The 22,164-nt window shown below is 40.1% G+C and overlaps 1 protein-coding gene across 3 annotated transcripts in view; it reads left to right on the forward strand.

Annotated features, from left to right (window-relative positions):
• Positions 1–3,834, forward strand: part of tub (TUB bipartite transcription factor) — a 55,805-nt gene extending 51,971 nt beyond the window's left edge. For all 3 annotated transcript variants that reach the window (XM_075460058.1, XM_075460067.1, XM_075460076.1), the window contains exons 9-12: positions 994–1,108; positions 1,489–1,587; positions 1,717–1,888; positions 3,530–3,834. In XM_075460058.1, the coding sequence (XP_075316173.1) occupies positions 994–1,108; positions 1,489–1,587; positions 1,717–1,888; positions 3,530–3,663 (520 nt within the window). In that variant the 3' untranslated portion in view covers positions 3,664–3,834. The remainder of the gene's footprint in view (positions 1–993; positions 1,109–1,488; positions 1,588–1,716; positions 1,889–3,529) is intronic.
• The last annotated feature ends 18,330 nt before the right edge of the window (positions 3,835–22,164 follow it).

Consider the following 22,164-nt stretch of genomic DNA (forward strand, 5'->3'; position numbering starts at 1 on the left):
TAGCTAAACTCAGAATTTGTCTGATATATTTGTATGATCGATCAGTATGCAGCTGCTGAGGTCACACTCCAGACTGAGCCACCTCTACAACAACATATTTTAGGCAAGTCATGATGACAGAGGTGGTTTTCAGTCGAAAGTGGTTCTGTGACTGTGGAAATGACCCTGCGCTGCCTCTACAGCTGAACAGCTCAGGTTTCAGGTTTATAATGTCGAACCTTCAGTGTGTTTTAAAAAAAAAAATCATTTCAGAATCAAAATATGTATGCAGTCGAATAGCAGTTTGTGTTTCTTGGGTTCTAGTTTTAGCATTTCATATTTCTATCCGCAGCACGATGTTGAAGGTTCCTTAAATTAAACAACCTGGATCAACATAGTCTCAATCCAGACTGTGAAATAGCTCAGAATGCGGCACTTTCACAAATATAAGATCAAAGATTTTAGAGTGACCATTCCAAGGCCCCAAAATCACGGTGTCTTCATTTTGCATGACAGGAACCTTTGAGAGAATCCATGCTTGCCACTTTTAAGATCCACGGCAACTCTTATGAGGTGGTAAAAGGGGATTACCAGGAGCATTATTCAGCAGACTATCATGCAAAAGACCTTCTTTTCTAACTTTCTGTCAATTGTAACAAGTTAGTTTTAGTTAAAAAAGGAAAAATAAACATAATTACAGTCAGGTAAATTAAATCCTAAACTATTGACGCGTACCGTAATATCATATGAATGTTGCCCTGTATTAGACAATGGGCAAAACAAAATGTTGCCATTTGACGATTCTTTTTACAATCTTTATTGTGACACTTACTTTTATGCACTGTGGAGAAACGCAGCTTTCACACATTCTGGAGTGAAACTGAGCCTTATGGATAAACATTAGTTATACAAAGACGCACTGGACAATGCCCCGTAAACTTCCATTCATGTTATTTCACAGACTTACATGTATGAATGAATCAGATTCTTTATTGCGTGATGCTTTTCTTGCAGGTCAAACCTGATGGGAACCAAGTTCACAGTATATGACAGCGGTCAGAACCCCATGAAGAGCACCACCAGCCTCGAGGCTAGCAGTCTGCGTCAGGAGCTCGCTGCCATTTGCTATGTGAGTTCAAATGCACAGCTGAGCATGCAACACGCAGGGAAATACATGAAGTGGTGTCTGAAATGTGCAGAGATTTATTCAGCAAACTGAGACTCCCTTTGGAATCAAAGTCAAAATCTATAGTTTCTTTAGTCGAATATATATGCAAGAATCTGAGATATACTGCATAGAGAAATAACTTCAACTGGTCGATAACAGCATAGCACTTGCTTGTGAACGGAGTATAAATCTTTATATTGGTAAATGTAAATCTGTCTCTCTCCTTCATTTTATTTTCTACGTCAACATTAGATTTTAAATGTGTATTGGAAATATTGCACCTTTATTGGCTAATCATGCTTTCAGTAACTCATAATCATTTTATCATCTTCTCAATCCAGGAAACCAATGTATTAGGATTCAAAGGACCCCGCAAGATGAGTGTCATCATTCCTGGAATGAACATGGACCACGAGAGAGTGTCTATTCGCCCACGGAACGTATGTATTAGGCTAATTCTCAGTATCCACATCTCTGCTGAACCAGTACAACCTCCTCTATTACTTGCATAATTGATCTGATAACTGTGATGTCCGTGTCCAAAGCTGTTCCACTCTTCTTCATTACAGGACCATGAGTCACTGCTAGCCAGGTGGCAGAACAAGAACACAGAGAGCGTGATTGAACTTCACAACAAGACACCTGTGTGGAATGATGACACTCAATCCTATGTGCTCAACTTCCATGGCAGAGTCACGCAGGCTTCTGTCAAGAATTTTCAAATTATTCACGACAACGACCGTGAGTTCCATATCTATGAACTTTTTTTTTCTTTTTTTTTTCTTTAGGTTTGATATTGGAGAATAAAACTAAAGAGGTGGGGAGACATGGTGTGCCCCTTGTTTTATAAACTATTTTACTGAATAGCTGTTTTGTCTGATGATTGATGGTCAGTATAGAGCCAGAGAGTTTTATACTTTAACTGCATTCACAGTAGTCTGCACTTTGATCTGAAATTCACATCAAAGTGCAGACTACAGTGATCCTCATTGCAAAGAATTTTGCTGCACATCCATCCTCAGCGTAAAACGGAGTTATGTGGCACATTTTGATTAAGGAAAAAGGGAAGTCCGAAGTCCTAAATATTGCCTTTTTCAGAGGGGTGTGCTTCAAAGCAAGGTCGACGGAAAGCCTTCAAAGGAAGGCTTGGTGGAGTCCAAAACTTCACTGGAAGATAATTTGTTTCACAATGGCGGTTACAATTTTTCTTTATTAACTTGGGCTTTCTCCATTAGGTTTGCTCCAATAAAACTTGGCATTTGAAGTGCAAAAATAGACAGATTGCACTTAACATCCTTTAGAAAAGTGGGACCAGCAGGTCACAGAGAGTTCGGAGAAATGAAAACAAAAAGGCATAAAGCAAAAAGCAACACTGAACGTGTTTACATGACAAATGACAAAGGATAGAAATCATTTATTTGTGTTAGTCAGACTGAAAGTGCACTCACACAACGCATGTAAAAATGTTACTCTGACCAAATTATTACTAAATCGAGCTTCTCGTGGCTGGACTGACACACCTATTTGAAGATACAGGCTGTTGGTATGCCTGCTAGGCATTGCTGCCTGACGCACCTCCACCAGTGCCCTCTATTCTAAAGTGCTCCCTTGAAACACCTATGGGCAGGATGTGATTGAACCCACCTATTGTGATCTAATTTTTTTAGGAGTGTTTGTCATCTCACTTGATGAGTGACAACTGCTCGACTTGGAACAAAATCCTGATGGTTTTCTGCTGAGAGTAAAAATAACCATTCAATTTCTATGTATCTTCCCTCAATAAGCAAGTGAAAATACTTCTATCAAAATGCCCCGTCAGTGTTATCTTGACTGAATTAAAGGCACAGTTGAGAAGTTTGTAAACCTTAGAACTAGGTATTTTTTAACTATATATATAACTATATGTATTACTAATTTTGAAGTACACTGATCTTTTTTTATGCACATGCCCTGGCCTGAAATCGCCCCGGAGCACCTGGGAACTGAGATACTGCAGTTTACGACCCTCACCACACCGCTTGCATTACGGTCGCTTGACATTTTTGTAGGCGTTGGAGGGCGTCTTTGTTGCATCTTCAGTGTGACAACAAATAGATGCGCAAGGTTGTACGTGTGCACAGCTCACAGATTGTGTCTTTTTTTTCCACACACAGTGGTGTTACATCCCACAACTGTAAGGGGAGCCAAAGAGCAACATGTTTTTCCAAATTCTCTACTGTTACTGTAAAATCTGCGATTATACATTGCTTGTGTTCATTTTTTATCATAAGCTTCTTTAATTTGATACAAAATATATAGGGTGCCCACCATTAACAGTACACATAAAAGAGAGCGTTAAACATTTTAAAGTAGCTTATGTTACCCTGTTTGTTTTCTCTGCAGCTGACTACATAGTGATGCAGTTTGGCCGTGTGGCAGAAGATGTCTTCACAATGGACTATAACTATCCAATGTGTGCCCTGCAAGCCTTTGCCATTGCCCTCTCCAGCTTTGACAGCAAATTAGCCTGTGAATAGACCCCAGCCTAAAGAGCAGAGGAGAGGAGGGGGTTCATCCGTCTTCAAGGGCGGTTAATGAATCCCTGGGGACTGGTTTGAGATCTCCAAATCACCCAGTAGCTTGGAAGTACTGCATATTCCAAAATACTTTGTGGGCCTCAAGTTTTATGTATGCGTGTGTGTGTGTGTCCGGGGGTCGGGGGGGGGGGGGGGGGGGGGGGGTGTCGGTGGAATCTCAAGATGGTCTTGGAAAACAAGCACAAAGAGTAATCCACTTTCAAAATCTACTTAATTTGTTGTGATAACTATTGTCATTTTGTACTGTAATGGCATTATAAAAACCAACACTGTTCTTTTATGTAGTAGTTTTAGAAATTTAACATTTCCTTATGTGTAAGTTATAACTAACAGTTACACATTAGTAAGTTTTAAGAGCTGACTGGACTTTACGGAGTCTACCACATAAAAACACTAAGTCACACACTTCATCATGCATGAATACTGCTTATATAGTTAGTGAGTTAAAAATGATATGCACATCCCAGTATATTTATTTTTTTGTTATATACGTGTTTTATACATAGTTTTTATTTTCTTTTTCTGCTATAGTTTGTAACAGTTTCATCATTATTGGCTCCATGGAGCTCCAGGCATTAATTATCATCGCAAGAAAATCCCTCGTCTCCACATGAATCAATTAGAGACTCAAACATGAAAAGGGCAGAGGCGTGTTACACGGTGTTGTGTACCATATACAATATTGGGCCACAGTGTCATATATGTGAATGTATAGGATGATGGTGCACTTTACTTTGAAGTCTGTGATGGAAGAGATACAGCTGTACATACTTTATTGTGCCTTTGAAGACTAATTCATTGTTAAACTTTGGCCGTAAAACGAAATGAGCTTGAATTGGTCTTTGCGCTTTCTTGCTGTTCTCCTTTGCACCAGAGATAGTGTTTCTCCAAATTCAGTTGTCTAATGCAGAGTTGATTTAGAGTAGTAAATTACCTTGGTTTGCAAAACTTCTGGGAGGTAGTATTCCAAAGTGCACACTATGGACAACATTTCCGTCATTGTCTATGTGCAATATATTTGAACTACATGTAGGTTCTACACAACATTACACTAATGAGATGAGTATTCATGAATGCCGTACTGTACTACAGGCAGCAGAGACACCAGCTATCCAAGGCACTCAGGCTGAAGTTTGTGCTCATACCCTCCGATGTCTACTTGGAACTAAATGTACTGAACACAGATTCACTTACTGCCAACAAACACACAAGAGTGTGAATCCACCACAGCTTAAACACACATTTCATCCATTGCTTTACATCTTTGATTAACTTTGTGCTCCACTGAGGCGGAGTTTGATACATTCCTCATCTGACTGGCGGTAAGTCTCTATATCACATGCTGTGCTGTTCACATTTTTACTCAAAAATGCTATTCCTCTTGCTTCTTATGGGACAGTTTTCTTTCACAGATATATGATATAATAGTAGATTTTGTATTTTATGACCATTTAGACAAGAAAAAAAGAAAGAAGCTAAATGATGGCAAAGAACAATCTCTGATACCGCTATTGTTACTGTGGGTTATGAGGAAATCTTTATCAAATGTGCTATTCTTGTACTCAATTGTGTTCTATTTTAAACTTCTATTTCCAAACTGTTGATACTCTTGCTGTAAAGACTGCTTTTCATACATGTGTCCAGGAACCAAAGGTTCTTTCACTTTCTGTTTTTAGTGCTGTCGTTGTGATGTACAGTAAACGGTGTACAATTTACTGTGGTGATATAGACACAGTTCTTTGTTAATGGAAAAATTAAAACCTACCGTAAGTCAAACTGTGTCCAGTTTTCTTCAGGAGAAGAAGAAGAGGCACAAATTGATGTACTCTCTTGGATCGGGTGTGTACAAATTAATACATTTCTTCTCTTTTACGACGAGGTATTTCTTCCCAGCAATCACGTTCTCTTGTTGTTCCCATCCGGGCTCGGTCCTGTCAATTTTGATGCACTGGTTGATTGATAGGGAGGAGCTAAGGCCCACATGATGAATACAGGAAGGAGAAGAGAGATGTTATATGAAGCTGAGAAGTAAGCTCTGCTTATTGCAGTAAAAGCGTACTCGACCTGGTATTTTTACAGGAGCGTCAACAAACTAAGCTGCATGCCTATTTATGGCCAACTAGTTGAGTCTTAAGTAATAGCAGTGGAAAGTGCAATGGAAAGATGATCCATTGTTGAGCAGCATGCTGGCACTCTCAGCATGAAACATTTCCAGCATTACACCGATGTCTGGATGACAAAGATGGATTGGAAACAGACATGTTAAATCCTGTGGTTGAAGCTGCATTTTGCAGGATTTGTTGTGGCTCTGTCTCTCTTGCCTGCTTTTCTTTTGATGGTATTGTTTTCTGCCTTGCATCTTTGTGTTATCAGAGAAAGAGCTCCGCACACTGCGGGCTGCTGATTGATCTTACCCTTGAAGCATCAATGCGTTCTTCTTCTAAGACCAGGATGAATGCATTTTATTTGTCTGTTTTTGATCGTGCACTAAAAAGCAAGCTTTTTTTTTTTTTTTAATTATTTAAACTTGCTTTATCAGTTACAACCAGAAAAGATTAATGCAAATTCATTGAAACGTTGCTCATGTTCAAAGAAAAAAAGGGACAGAAAAGCTTAAAGAGAAAAGTTTTGCTGTTGCAGCAGGGGCCTTAAACTTCAAAAAGCTATACACTGTTGCAATTTGATACACGTACAAGCAGAAACTATTTCAAATGTCGGGAAATTATTGGAATAATTAAGTTTGTGCACCACTGTTCAATATCACTAAAATGCCAGATTTTCTAATATGTCATCACCAGGGCTCTCAAGTTTTCAAGTTTGCTTGGAGTGAGATTCGGGTGGGGCAGGGGCCGGGCCGTGTGCGTGGGGGGGTTTCTTTCAGGTTTTTTTTGGGGGGGGTCCCTTGCAGTATCCCATCGCCATAAACTAGCTACTTAAAGAACAAAAAAAATGTTTTATTTATACCAAAATCACAAATCTTCACTTTTACACTAAATTCTGCTATATTTTAAAATAAATTGTTTTAGGTATGCAAAGTCTTAACAAACAAAAAAACAGACAAATTAAATTAAGAAAAACAAACATAACCCCAAATGGGCCCCTTGAGCAGTCCCTCTCTGTGTGTGTTTGTTTATGAGTGTTGTTGTAAGTGTTTGTGGCAGATTTTGATGCTTGATGACTGATATTGGGGGCTCCCATTTAAAGCACTGTGGCTCAATGTCAGCCATTTTCACAGTCATGATGGATGACAGAGTTCCATTCAGAGCCAACGTGTTCCTGGTCTTGGTTTTATTGAGCCCCACCATGGAAAAAACCCTCTCTGCATCAGCATTTCAGTGTGGCAGAACTAATATCAGTTTGGCAATTGTAGCCTTATTGGGAATCTGTTTATACCAGTCACCTTTGAAAAAATATAACCACGGAAGCCTAATTACACTCCTACATATTTTTCATTTTTCATTAAGTTGCTCATGTCAAAGGGTGTGTGCTGAATATTTAGGTCTACTACTCCAACGAACACTTTAATCGGCAGGTATTGGTCTTTTACAAGGAGTAGGAAAACTATACTAACTAATAAAAGATTCAAATAAATGAAGATATGACCTGCTGATTATCCTGACGGTTCTCTTCCACCTCCAGCTCGTCTACAACTTCTGCACGCATTCAGAGCATAATAGGCTATGTCCGCTGTGCATTCATGGGACGCGTGCTTGCAGCTGAAAGCTATTTCACACCCGGCAACAAGAAATTATGTTTTCTGATTGGCTGAGAAATTCTATTTTGTGATTTGCCGATGGCTTGTTAAATCAAGACAGCTGTACCAGAGCTATAGTTCTGAGCTGTACGAGCGCACAGTAACCTGCCACTGACTCGTTTATAGTATCGGCCATTAGAATTTCTGTGCGACGAAGTTGGTCATTTCTCAGCGTGAGAAATGGCATGTGTGGCGTGTGAGCGTGTGAACTTGTTGAAATGCGTGTGTCTCACGCTCATTGCGTGAGACTTGAGAGCCCTGGTCATCACCTTTTTTGTAGCAGAGAATTTATTTTATGAGTAATCAAAGACAAATACTGTAGAGAGTCTATATTGAAAATACCCTAACCTTCTTAGGTTTTCATTATCTACATCGTTGCTCCATGTGGAAAAAACAAAACAAAAAAAACATTCAACAATGAATGAAAAGTCTCAACAGTGAAGCACGCTGGCGAGAGAGTGATGATATGGGCTGCAGTAAGGCAACAGGGGAGAAGACCGTCATGGATGACACAGCGAATGTCAGTGAACCTCAAAATTGGCAGACAAGACGTGAAACGATATGAAAGAGAACAACACAGACCTCTCCAGTGAAGATCGGCTGAAAAGAAATTACTGTATGCTGATACAATTGTACTGTTGGGATTATATTCTCTCTTCACAGGATACGAGGAAACACAGTGGAAGCTTTGAATGGAGCTTCATTCAAGTGTCGGACGTTAGACAAAGACCAACCTGCCGGCTATGTAGGGTTGTAAAGGAATCATTATTATCATTACTGTTCCTGGCTTGTGTATCAGCTGACTTCCTCATTGAATAACGCTGAACAACCCTTTAATTGACTTCTTTTCCTTTACTTGCAGGCATCCTGTTCATCATCATATGTATTAGTTAAAGCAGTACTATGTAACATTTCTACCTTAAAATAACAGCTTGAAAAAAATTGTGCGGCTAGAATGAGTTTTAATATTACGATTGGCCTGTCTCCTATGCCCTTCGGGGGTCTGAGTTGGAAAAACTGCGCTATGTAACTTTGCTGGACCGGCCCGGGAGCGGCCCGCGAGCTGAGCGGAAGTACTTCGACTTGCTTTCTGGCACACCTACCGCAAAAACAAATAGACCCCTCTCACGCTCCCAGGTACATTTGATTACTCTTACCTTCTCGGTCGACATAGCTTGCACCTTCTGACTCCTCGCCGGTTCGTCAACAAACGTGAAACGTGAAAGCGAAAGGGTGTTGTATTTACGACAGTGTAACCGTACATTACCTCCAAGCCTGTAGGGGGAGCTCCAGAGTGGGCTTTTTGAGAAGTTACATTGTATTGCTTCAACATATAATGGCCTAATAGTGCCTTTTATACATTTCCACAAGTTGACACAGACTCTCTGCACCTGCTGTAGTGGCTTTCTTTTATTGATGCAAAGGCATTTACATACACAGCACAATGAACTTGATTTCATCATAACAACTTTCCATCACCTTCTGTTTTTCAGTCGCTGGGAACCTTATTGCTTTTGACCTCCGTCCCTGGAAACTGAATCGTGGCCACACACTGCTCTTGAACAGTTAAAATACAACAAGTGCAAAAGACAGATTTCTTCACAATGTTTTAATTAGGTGTAACTCAGTCACATGAATCGAGAAATGGCGATTTTAGAATGGCTTGTATTGTCCTGATGATGTGTTTTGTTACAACATACATTTACTACAATGGTTTGTGTACATGGATCTTTATTCGTATCTATTTTTGCATAACATGATTACATTTACAGTTACTACAGACTTGCAAAGATTTTCTCTTCACAGCCTCCCCCTTCACAACTTCTTCGCTACGCTCTCTGGAGGGATCTTTTTTCTTTGTTGAATTCTTTCTGGTAGAGATAAACTGTGATGCCTCCTGGATATTATTCATATTATTATTCACTGCACACTCAAAGCTGTTCCCACAATAGCAAAATGAGCATCCCCACAGAGAGGAACCATACTGAGCCACAAGAGAGGAGCCTGAAACTGCCGGATACTGACAATGTGACACACCAATAAGCCTCTGCTCTCTGACGCCGCTCTGAGCATGTGAAACCTGTGAAATATTTCCAGATTATAAAGTGTCAACAAAAGTGTCACATACAGAACAAGACGTGTGGAACAATGATGACATATCTGAGGTAATGACAGTAATTATGGGCCGTGCAATTGCTCTGTGGGTCCAAAATGTTCTCTCTTATCTGAAAATGTGTTACTATTGGGTTGTTTATCTTGATTTATAATGATCTTCGTATAATTTCGTTAAATTAAAGGCACTTCACACACTCAGATGTTGTCATGGCTAAGCAAACTGTACTCACACCCACTCACATTAAAAAGAGGGCAAACTTATTAGGCAAACAACTGAAAACACCTATGTGGAGGGCCTTTAAAAACCATAGCAAACATACACATATTATAAATGAATAGGAGCCTGAACTTCTGAATATTCTTTTCAGCTGCTTGTTTGTGTCAAATGCCTGCAAATAAAGGGAAGTCGATAGAGGCTTTTGCTACATTAAAGGTGATTCTTTTGTACAATGGTGTTATGTCTTTGTTTGCTTGGGTTCAATAGTTTAAACATATAAGGGAAAAGGATAAACACAGTAGGAAGACTAAGCTCACTGTATGTGTAAAAATGTATTTTAGACACAAGAACAGTACTTTATGTCTCCCTCCTGTTCCGCATCCTCAGCCCGCTCACCCCCACTTCTTTGGGCACGTCTACAGGGACATGACCGTCGCCCTCCACCGGCACTGACATCAACAACAACTCTTCTTTGTCCTCCTCTGCCTCTTCTTCTGGGTTTGAAGAGCCTTCACAACTAAACAGTAGACTCTCTGCCTCCATCAGCGGATCTTCATCATCGTCCTCAGCTTCCTCCTCCTCCTCCACTTCTGTCCCCTCATCCTCCTCCTCCACCTCTGTTCCCTCATCCTCATCCTCTTCCTCCACCTCATCTGCTTGCTCATCCTCAAAAGTGTCCTCTCGGGGGTAGCGGAAAACATGTTTCTTCTCACTAAAGCTTATTTGTTTCTTTCCTCCACTTTGACGCTGCAGCTCTCTGCTCACCTCCAAACCAAGTCTTTCCTGCCTCCTCTCATCAGCCTGCAGAGGGGGACTAAGCAACTGCTTTTTCTCCGCTAAGTCCTCTTCCTCCTCCTCCTCCTCCTCCTCCACCACGCCTTCCTCTACTTCCTCTTCAGTCTCCTCTACTTCTTCCTCTTCATCCTCATCTGCATCCTCTCTTTTGTCTTCGTCTTCTTCTTCCTCTTGAACTATGGAGAGTTTCCTTGCCATAAGCTCTTCCTCCTCTTGCTCCATCCTCTCCGCTAGGGCCTCAGCAGTGGGCTGAATGGGAGGTTGCTCTGGCCTGATGGTCTCAAACCCACATCTGCCAGAGGGAACATCATACTCTGGGTAGGTCTCCTCTGGGTAGCCTGTGTCAATATACATGTAAGATTTCACAGGAGACTAAATCTGCTCCTATAACAAATGATATGAAATCACGTGAGGAGCTTGGAGATGTATTTTCAGGCATGTACCTTCCCACTCTGCACCATAGGGGACCTGCTCAGCCTCCATCTCTGGGGAGGCTCCCTCCAACCGACCCTCCTGCATCAGCAGTGTGATCTGTCGAAGCTGCCTGAGCAGCTTCTCCTCCTTCTTCGATGTTGAGGATTTACTCTTCCGCCTTCTGCCACTAGAGAGCAGCACAAACATGGCAACAAAGTCAGGAGTGAGGTAACAATTCTCCACCAGATCACTTCAAACCAGGTTAGTAAACTGCTTGCATCGAATTTGCTCTCTCTCTCTCTCTCTCTCTCTCTCTCTCTCTCTCTCTCTCTCTCTCTCTCTCTCTCTCTCTCTCTCTCTCTTCTCTCTCTCTCTATATATATATATATATATCAATGTGTGCTTTCTCTTTGTTCTCCAGTTCCTGAATCTTCTTGATTTCCTAAACTTTTCTGTCAGTTGCTTCGGAAAAAAATCACATTACTTACCTCGTCAAAAGACTAATTTAGTCCACTGAGTGCTCTGAGTATTCCTTAATCATCCATTTACATTCAGAACAATTCATGCCATTATAAAATATGACCTACGGGCTGTTTAACTAAAGTAAAAGCACATCCACGTCAGTGAAATATATCAGTGGCTTTTACATCTTTGAACAATTTCTCTTTCTCTTTCAGGGTCAGAAACAGAATAGATTTTAAAGTTCTGCTACTCGTCTACAAATCACGGAATGGTTTAGGTCCAGAATACATGAATGACATGCTAGCAGAGTATAAACCCAGTAGAGCTCTGAGATCTACTGACTCAGGTCAGATAGTGGAGGCCATAGTTCAAACTAGACACGGTGAAGCAGCTTTTAGCTGTTATGCTGCACACAACTGGAACAAACTACCAGCAGAACTGAAATCAGCCCCAACTGTAAGCACTTTTAAATCCAGGTTAAAAACATTTCTCTTTCGGTGTGCTTATGGTTGAGTTTATATCTTTCTTTAACCCCTCTTCTTTGATTGCTTTAAACTGTGTTTTTAATTTTTATTCTATTTTTTTTCTCTTTAAATTGCTGCTTTATGCTGTTCTTTTAAATGCCTTGTCTTTATGTAAAGCACATTGAGTTGCCTGTGGTATGAAATGCGCTATATAAATAAAGATGCCTTGCCTTGCCTTTCATGCCACGTCTAACACAACTTGTCCCAATCTGAAGTAATTTCTGTGCTACTTGGCACTATGGGAAGTAACACATTGGATGTCAGAAGGAAAAACAACTCTCACCTCGAAGAACAAGCACTTCTCCCTGAGATAATCCTCTCCATCTTCATTTCTGCTTGCTGGAGTCTTTCCTGGAGCCTCGCAAACTCAGAATCGGTCACTACACAATTTGCAACATACACTGTTTTAATATACAAATATAATGAGCATTTATGAAAATACTATACATTCAAATGACTGAATATGTCAGTGGCTAAAACAAGTACCCCGAGATGCTAAAGGGAGCCTGGTTATTCTGCTGTGCTGTAGTGGGATTGCCATTCATTCACCAATGAGATGCTTTACTACTTTAGCTTTGGTTGTTCTAGTGGGGGAGACCTTTCCAAGAATTACCCACTATTATTTGCTCAGGAAAACAATTCTCTCCCATAAAATAATTCTCATTTAATCCTGAACCCCCCCCCAAAGAATCTGAAATTGCACCATGTGACAAATACTTCAAAATACTGGAGGTACTTACAATTTGTATTCCTCACGTTAGCGTTTGTCACTGTCGTATAGTTTCCTGATTTATTCGCCTTCCCCTTACATGTCAGCTGTGAACATGAACATGGTTGTAGTGGCAGAGCAGTGCTGATAATTAAAATAAACCTACTGTGTATTACATTTCTTAATTGGTATGTAAATGCACAATCGTTCCAATGCAGCATAAAGCTGAAAACACTTTACGGGCATGTACAACCCTGATTACAAGTGTAGCAGCATGTCATTTTCACACAATCAGCCTATCAGACGGGCCAGTCAAAGTGGTTACCTTATAGATAATATAAAAGATGTAAAGCAGGATCCCAAAGCCATAGATGGGTATGGCTTGAGCAATCAGATTGTATTTTTTGCCTTGTCCAAGGCTCTTCACTTTTGCCATCGCTTCAACAGCGTGTGTGAGCGAAGGAGAAGGGTCCACATCCCACTGGTCTGGATCTTCCGGCACTGACAACCGATACATCACAGAAGAGTAGAAACCCGGTCCAACTGGAGAGGACAGAAATCCCTCGGTCAAGTCATTCATTACAGCAAACAGTTCGCCGAGTTCCTTCTCAGCTAGTTCAAGTTCTTGCAGCTGTGACAGATACAGTCAACAAGACTGCTCTCCAATTCAACAAATCATTTTGTCTGTAAAGTCTCCAAACAGTTAGGTGCCATTTATACTAATCTGTTTCTATATCGTTTCTATCGCGGATGCACTGTCCATTTACATTAAAATACTGGAATACGACTTCATAGGTGGAAGGATTCAAAGACGCCGGAGCCCACGTAAGCATTCGCATAAGATGCTGATTTTAGCAGTTGTAAACGGGGAGAAACGAGGATCCGCAGTGCTGAGCTCTAGCTACTGCGGACGTACTCCTCCCTGATTCGCTAGGCTGGTATTGTTGGTCATGTGACTTGAGTGCTGGGAAACTAAAAACAAACAGGCGTGCTTCACTTCAGTTACACACTTCCTTTCTATTCGTGTCATCGAGAAGAATATGGAAATAATGGCCCATTCCTGGGCCCGGGACAAAATACCCGTTTGTCCCCCCTATCGGCGGCCCTGCTAACACTTTCCAAACAACTGGGCCTGTGTCTGTCAGCCCGGTTTTCACTTTTCAATTCGCACAAAGGCGCTTAGCCTACTTCAAAATTGTATATATAGGGCATTTCAGAATTGCGGGTACATTTCAAGTTTAGACAAAAATAAGATTTTTTCGTTAAACCTTTTTTATTCTCATAGAGAATACTTTCAATTTAACACTTCCAGCATTTGCAAAGCTTAAACATGTAAGATTTAAAATATTTAATCTGAATATCATCGTACTAACAGTAAAATCAGTCAACTCTGTTGCAGACAAATGATAATAGTACTCAAGTGTAATACATTTTAAAACTATGTCTTCCCAAAGAGAACTTTTGACTTTACATCCACTAATTCAACTTTATGTTTTCTAAAATAAAGACTTTTTTTACAAATAGTTGGAAAGTTGCCAATACAGTTTGCATTTTCTCTAAATATAGCTCCAAAAATGAATGAAATGCTTTGAAATTCCATGTACTGAGAATGTTAGTTATGACACAGCTTCTGGTTAATTTGTCCACAATAAAACATATTTAATTATAATTTTTTGAGTTGACAAACCACGCGTAAAAGACCAAAAACAGTAACATTGAAACTTTTAAAACCATCTTTTTTAAATGTAAAAATATTTCATAGCAACTTGTACATCTGAAAATCTATAAATTCATCAATTTGAGCAATAACAACACAACAAAATAACAACTGCCACCTCCCTTGCTCCCTCGAAAAATTAATCAGTGGCGATTTCAGCCCATATTTCTTTGTCTATTTCAACATGGCGCCCTGTCACTTGGGTTGGTTGTGGGATGATTCTGAGGACATCATCAAACAGATACCACAAAGTATCCTCATGGTTTGGCCGGTAGAACCGTGGAAGTGGAAGACCAAATGGTTGGAGACATGTATGTCCTTGGTAAAAGACCAGGGAAGTATTAACAAATATTTAGATACCACAGGGGGGGGGGGGGGGGGGGTACATTTGGTAGTTCTTCTCTTCATCTGGGATGTTGTTGTTATTTCTCATGATTGTGCTGGCTGTGTAAGAATCTAGGGGTTCACATGACATCTATTCAGGTGAGTGTAAGTGCTCTACAGACTTTTGTCCAAAGGAGCAGCATAAACTCTGTCACTATTTGGTCGTCCGACGTGTTGTACATTTTTTTACTTGGCAAGCAACAACTGTGTGGTGTATTTTCACTGCTGGATCTGAGAGGAGCATACGGCAAATGGCCCGGCTAATGTGCTTTCTTATAAACGGCGTCCACACTTTGCTCACTCTGTAGGCCACTGGCGTGCGATACTGTAGTGATGATGCAGACAAACAGAGGTTTTACGTTGACTCGGGGAATTTTTTACATTGACTCTTCAGCAAAACTTGAGCCTACCGGATTTTAAATGTAGAGTCCGTCCATCAACAGCTTATAGTACATTTGACTTGATCAGGGATCCACGTACCGATGTAATCACATATAATCAGGTTTCGATTCCCATTGGTCACTCACGCTCAAGATGGATGACAAATTCAGTTTGAAGCCTCCACACGTGTGCTTGCTACCAGGTGAACTAAGTAACTCCCAAATAAGTATGAATAGGCCAGATATGGTGTAGCCTATTCGTTTATTACTTTAAACGTTCAAATAAGAGGGTTCTAAATCTCCAAATCTGCTGATTGCACTGAGGAGACTTTGCTTGTTTTTAGTGACCACCTTCATGTACAGATGGCATTAAAAAAAACACAGCACCTTCGTTTGCGTTATGTTTGAAATGAGCTGTTGAATTGAACATGACCACCTAATTCAACAACAGCAATTTAAACAGTGTTTAAACATATATACAAGAGCATGCGGAAAATGCACGATTTTTATTAACACGCAAAACCGGATTGTGTAGCATTATAAAGAAATGTCTGCAGGACAGTGGGTTAAAGGCCCGGTGCTCTTTGGTAGCAACAACAACAACAACAAGTGCTAAAAATCAACACTGGAGATGGATGGATGATGACCAGATAAATTGCCTTACCTTCAGGCTGCCCCTTCTCCTTTTTCCCTCTGGGTAAAAGCATCCTGGGCAGGAAGAGAGAAATGCAGAGAACAGAGCATGATATAAGAGTAACCTTCTGGCATGTTGTGATGGTCATTTTGTCTCGGAAAAATGACGGCCATGCGTTAGTTTCAGTTGAATAGTAAAGCTGCTATCCACAGATGTCATCTCTGAAGTGGTGACATTCCTGCCCAGATTAGAACGGATTAGGCCAGCTGCATTCAAGCGCTATTTGAAATATTGACTACAAATCCCCAACTATACCTTTTTTTTTTTTTAAATGATGAATCTTCAATTTTGATTCAAATGTCACAGTTTGAACTTGAATAATTCAGCACACTATTTAGTTGTGTGTGTACCTGTTGATGAAATTGTTGCATCTTATGAAAATATTTGAAATCAAAGCCCCTTTAGGAGGTGCCACGGGATGAGAAATCCCTCAAAGCTGTTTGACCTGATCACGTAGGCATTGTTCCTCAATCTTGGGGTTTCATTTATAAAATGCACCCGAAGTAAGACTGAGAAGGCCAAATATGTCTTAAGTAGATGGTATTATTCATAATCCCTAAATTTGTGTCCAAGCCTTTGCATGAGCTTTATGGAAAGATTTATTGATCTTAATTTAAAAAGATTCTGAAAATCTGCCCATGTACACTAAGTTCACACAAAATTTAAGAACATTTTTATGAATGAGGACCCTTGTCCGTCTGGGCACAGCTGCCCTAAATCAGGGTTCTCAATTGTCGTGCATTGAGCTTGAAACCAATGCAACATGACAGTTTTTTCATTCTCTCATGCCTCACATGCCATTTCTCACACAGTAAAAAAACAACAACAACTAATTCACAGCTGGTGAAGTCACAGTGTTAAAGAGGGGACTGACATGGCATGTGTTGACTTGACAGAGCAGCACGGTTTTCAGAGCCGCCTCCCAATCACTTTCACTCAGAACTGAAGTCTAAAACCAGCAGACCAGCCTCCATGTTTTAGATGTTTCCCTGGTTGGGCAGATATGAATGGGTCAGCTCATCATCAAACTTCACCAGAAGCGTAATAATGACCCTTTTATTTGTACCAGGTGTGATGGAGCCAGGAAGCATAAACACACATGACCTACCAACCACCAATGGGAATTTTACTCGACTCACGATCGTTTCCCGGTGAAAGTTTTGAACGCACGGCTTACATTTACAGATTAGACGTTTACGATGAGCCCCTGAACGCAGCGCATGACCTGTCAACTCATTCACTCTGTGGTCCTTGTGGACTGTATTTTATACCAAAGAGCAGCAGATGGCACTGCAGGTTCAGGTACAAACGCAGGATGACAGGAGATCGCCATCTCAGCAGTGAAGTAATTTATGGTGCAATTATGGTATGTAAACAGAATTGTCTTTGGAATACAGTGACTAAGACAGATTTTTGTTTGGTTTTTCCTCTCAATAAAATCATGTAGCTTCTCACCATATTTGGAGCTCACTAGAAACGGTGCAGCTCATGTGCAGCTACGTAACGAGTTACCGTTTAGCCAACCTCTAACAATGCGTCACTTCAGCATCTCCACTGGGAGGCCTGTGTGTGCCGCAGTGTTAGAATTATTGTGAAGATAATAGACAGTTTAGTCTGTGTTAAACTTTTTGCCTTCAAAATCAAACACTAAGGAAACAATAACTGACAAATAAACATGAAACTCAGACTGAATTTAGGAAAACTATTAAGAAAGTTGTGACACACTGTTTCAGTGCCAAGTTGAAGGCTTTTTGTCCTTATTAGCTTTAATGCATTTTAAATAGGTGGAAATTTCCAATTATCTCAGGAATCAGACATCTTATGTATGGGTGTATTCAAAGGTTCATCCCTCCAGAATCAGAATCGACTTTACTGGCCAGTGCTTAAGTATTTTGCCAGTTTTGTTTTTCATTTTCTGAGCATTTCTGCTCAATCACTTTAAATGAACATGATCTCAGATTTAATTTGAAATGTTTTCTTGTGAATGGGATGTACAGCCTTTTAAATATAAAAGGCACCCAAAAAGTTAAGGGTTTCGAATCAGTTGGAATGATTTAACAAAATCATGATATTTAGGATTTTATAGGAAACCTCAGACCATCACTTTGTGATTGCAGACTTTCCACAGACCTCACCAATCACTTGGCATCCTTTGTAGTGACCTCCTCCTGGGCCTCGACTGCAACGTTCAGCGGTGGCCTTTTTTGGGCTCTCCCTGCGTTCAGTCTAGTCTTACAGCATGTGGAAGCCGATAGAAATCAGGTTAGCCAGTCGAGGATTATTCCCCATTTCAACCTAAAAAGCTTGTTGGTGTTTTTTTGGCCATATGCTAAGTACTGTTGTCCAGCTGAATGAAATGTCATCCAACGAGCTCTGATACATTTGGCTTAATATAAGTGCCTGTAATGCTCCTGTATACAGCTGTATCCATCCTGTTTGTTTCATCATGGGGGAATTAATCTATTACGGCCAATGTGCCTGTTTTATTGGCTGCCATGCCCAAACCTGAACAGAGCCTCCGCCGCGTTTGACAGGAATGCTACACTTTGGGTCATTAAAAGATTACATTTCCTCCCCACCACCCTCTGACATTTTGATAGAAGTTGATTTTTGTTCCATCAGTCCATTGAAACTTGTTCCAAATGCTCTGGTTTCTTTTGAGATATTTTTGCAAATTCCCAACTGACCTTTCTGTTTTTGAGATTTGACATCGTGTTGTTCATCCTCGGTTATGTGGCCCCGAAATCTTCTATTCATTGCTGATGAGGGAACATACACGCCTACATCCTGGAGGACATTCTTGACGAGATCCATGAAAAGGTTCTCCTTCACAATTCAGTTGCTTATTTTGTGAGTTATCGCAAGAGATAACTCACAAAATCAATTGTGAGCCATGTGCTGCTTTATTTATGTATGAAATGACACACTGCTGCTCAAGAATCCTTTACCAGCCAACAAGAACAAAGCATTAACTGATTGATGGTTTTTATCCAAAAATATCAATAATGGTTATTGTTTGACTTCATCTACTTTTGAACCCAATTTTTGGGCACCATGTATTAAATCTCTTTTTCTGAGGATTTTAACTCACAAAGCTCAAAACAAGTAAAAAAAAAAAAGTCTAAATCACCATCTGTGAATATAAACTTTTAATTATTATGTAACGAAAGTAAGGTCTCCTATATTTTAAGAAAAAAAACAAAAACACTTGGTAACATGATTGAACAAAGAAATAAAAATCAAGCAGCAAATATAGCTGTTAACGGCACACGTGAGGAAGCCAAGAAGGTTCAACAGGGTACAGTCACCATGGCAACTTGAGCAAGGCTGCAAGCAGTGGTAGGACAAACATGGTTATTTATCGCAGCGCCTCTCAGTGATGATTTTATCAACTTTTTTTGAACTACCGTAGGAAAGAGTGCCAAGATCAGAAGTCCACACACCATGTTTTCATTAAAGAGTTGGGATTTGATCTCACACCCTGTTTGTCACCTTTGCCGCCAGCTTTGATTAGCTTTATCAGATAGATTGATACAAAAATCTAAAATCTATTTGCTATCATTTCGAAAGACGACGCATGACGACGTCTATGCGCTACACCGAAGCTTGTAGAGTGTTAATCCAACATGGCAGTGGACACAACATTACCGTTCGATTCAGCCTTAGAAAGTGTTTCAGAGTAGATTCACCCTAGGGTCATTTGAACCGTGATATCCAGCCAAGTAGCCCACCCGAAGTTTTTCCGACATTGGTTGAACATCAGCTGAGTTACTGAGTTATCCCGAATAGCTTAGTACAAGCGCTAAGAGACCCTGGCAGTATCTCCAAAATTACCACACTAAAATCACATGCCATGACACCAAACTTCTACAGTAGTACAAATATGGTCTGTACTCACAAAACGATGCATTTGGAAGTTTGTACATAGTCCAGGAGTTTATTATTATCAGCACAAGCCTAATAGCTTCTCTGCTGCTAAAGCTGCGTCAACGTCACTTCCTTGATCTGGGAGCTTCAAAGTAAGATGAGGGTTGATCTACTTCTGTAGACAACAAAGCAAGGCTGCTCAATTTCTCCATTATTAAAATAAATTCACAACTCTACAACATAAAAATTCATGTAGAATATAGCATATACTTTGTTGACGCCATTTGATAGACATTCGTAGCGCCCAATAAACGGCTCTAGGCATTCGTAAACCACGCCTCAAATACGAGAAAATGCACACCTAGTTCCCAGACCACCATCTCATCGAGATTGTGGACGCGTCAGCCAGGCTACACTTAACCATTTATTTAAACACACCCACAGCGTACCCTGATCTCCGCTTTCTGTTACATCAACTTCTTTTTTCTGTGAAATAGTGTGCAGTGCCCACAATCCTGCACTGAAAACGAAGGCCTGAAACAGTAAGAAAATATATATGGTATTGGTTTGTGAATGTAGGATGGTTGCATTGTTGAGATTGAGATGACGGGTTAAAACCTCACAAAAGAATTTGGCTCCCCCTACAGTTGTGGGATGTAATGCCGCTGTCGTAATAAACAAACCTCCATCTAAACCCTGTACATGTACAGCTCTACATGAGAATCTGTTGTCAGGCTTTAGAAGCTCTTACAGGACCTAAAAAGAAAAAGATGGCATTATTTTTTGTACATAATGATATATGTGAAAAATGTAAATGTTCTATGTTGTCTGTCACAGTTGTTTGTTTTTCAGATTTACATTTTGAAGAATGTGAGCGTGGCGTATATGTGAAATCAATGCATGTGCAATGTAATATGCATTGTATATATTACAGTGCAATGGTGCTGCAAGTTAGCAGAGAACATTTTGAAAGATGCAAACTTTCAAGACTTTGTTGTGAAATTTGCAAAAAGCTGCCCAAGATGATAAAGATAAGGTTCTAAGTTACGTTTCGACCTCTGATAAATAACCTGGCACGGATGAACACGCTGTCTGTGTAATGTTGTGTATTTCCTGTTAGTCATGATACAGGACACTGAAGTAAATGTCTGGAGTAAAATGAACATGTTTTATCAGTTTTGATACAGGAATCGACCACAACCTGATCTTCCTCAGATTTACAGCCAACACATCAGAAGGGAGAAAGGATCATATTCTTTTCATGAATTTACCTCCCCACAGCGACAACTTTGCCAGCAGAGCCAAGCAAATCAATTGCAATAGAACAAGAGAGCTAATCAGTTATTCCTTACCGAAAGCAACTATGGAGCTAACGTTGCATCCATCCTGTTTTTTCTCTGAATTCTCTCCAGCAGTAAAATCCAATCTGATGTTTATTCTTGTCCGGTGTCTTGCTTGTTTCCTTTTATCTCTTCCTCTCTTTAGGTTGTTTTTTTTGGATTGACAGCAGTGACAGCAGTGTCTCTTCTCCCTCACCATCCCTCTTTCCCTATTATAGATTTTATTTGTAATGGTGAAATTTCCTTTTTTCTTTGTCTTTTTTTTAAAAAAACCTTATTTATCATGACGAATGTGTGTTGTTATCTAAGTCAGGCAGTAAAGCAAAGTTCAGAAGTGTAGTATCTAGCCACCGGGTTGTCCTGGGCAGTTTCAGGCCCTAAATGTGCATAACAAAGGTTACTGTCCTTCAGAACAAGTCAGAAACATAGTTTTGAGGTTCAAAACTTCTCTAGTGTTGCATGTCATATTTATTTAAGAAAAACACAAACGATGCTAAGCACAATATTTTTATATATATTTTTTGGCTTCACTTCCCAGAGTATCAATGTCAAGTTCTTTTGTGTGATTTCTCAAACCTGGATCCCAAATCATTGGTTTAATTTAGGTTTGTGATGTTCTGAGATCAGAGATGGGGCAGCTGTAGTTCAGGTGAGTGGTTTTGCTTCTATCAGAAGATTGCAGATTTGATCCCCAACCTCCCCCAAACTGCCCACAATGTTTTCCTCACTATTAAATCTATTTGGAATAATTTCATGTAATTTAATGTAATCTTAGACTGCACCTCTTGTTTGCCTGCTGTAGTGAGGAATATGGTGGAAATTTGTGTAAAAGGGTGGTTGGAACTTGACTTTTTCTAAAGAATTTAATTGGTCTTAAAATCCAAAAGCCACAAGTATGAACTCAGCTCCAAGTCAACCCTTTGGTAGTGTTAAAGTGCTTGAGGCATAGATATGAAACTCAGTGTAAAGAATCAGGGGACTATCCTTAATCAGTGTTACTTTTTTTCCCCAGACAACTCTGTGAGCTGCTTTGGACTACTTGATCAAAAGAATATATGGCATGTGAACA

The sequence above is a fragment of the Odontesthes bonariensis genome, chromosome 1, assembly GCF_027942865.1.
Source record: "Odontesthes bonariensis isolate fOdoBon6 chromosome 1, fOdoBon6.hap1, whole genome shotgun sequence".
Lineage (NCBI taxonomy): Eukaryota > Metazoa > Chordata > Actinopteri > Atheriniformes > Atherinopsidae > Odontesthes > Odontesthes bonariensis.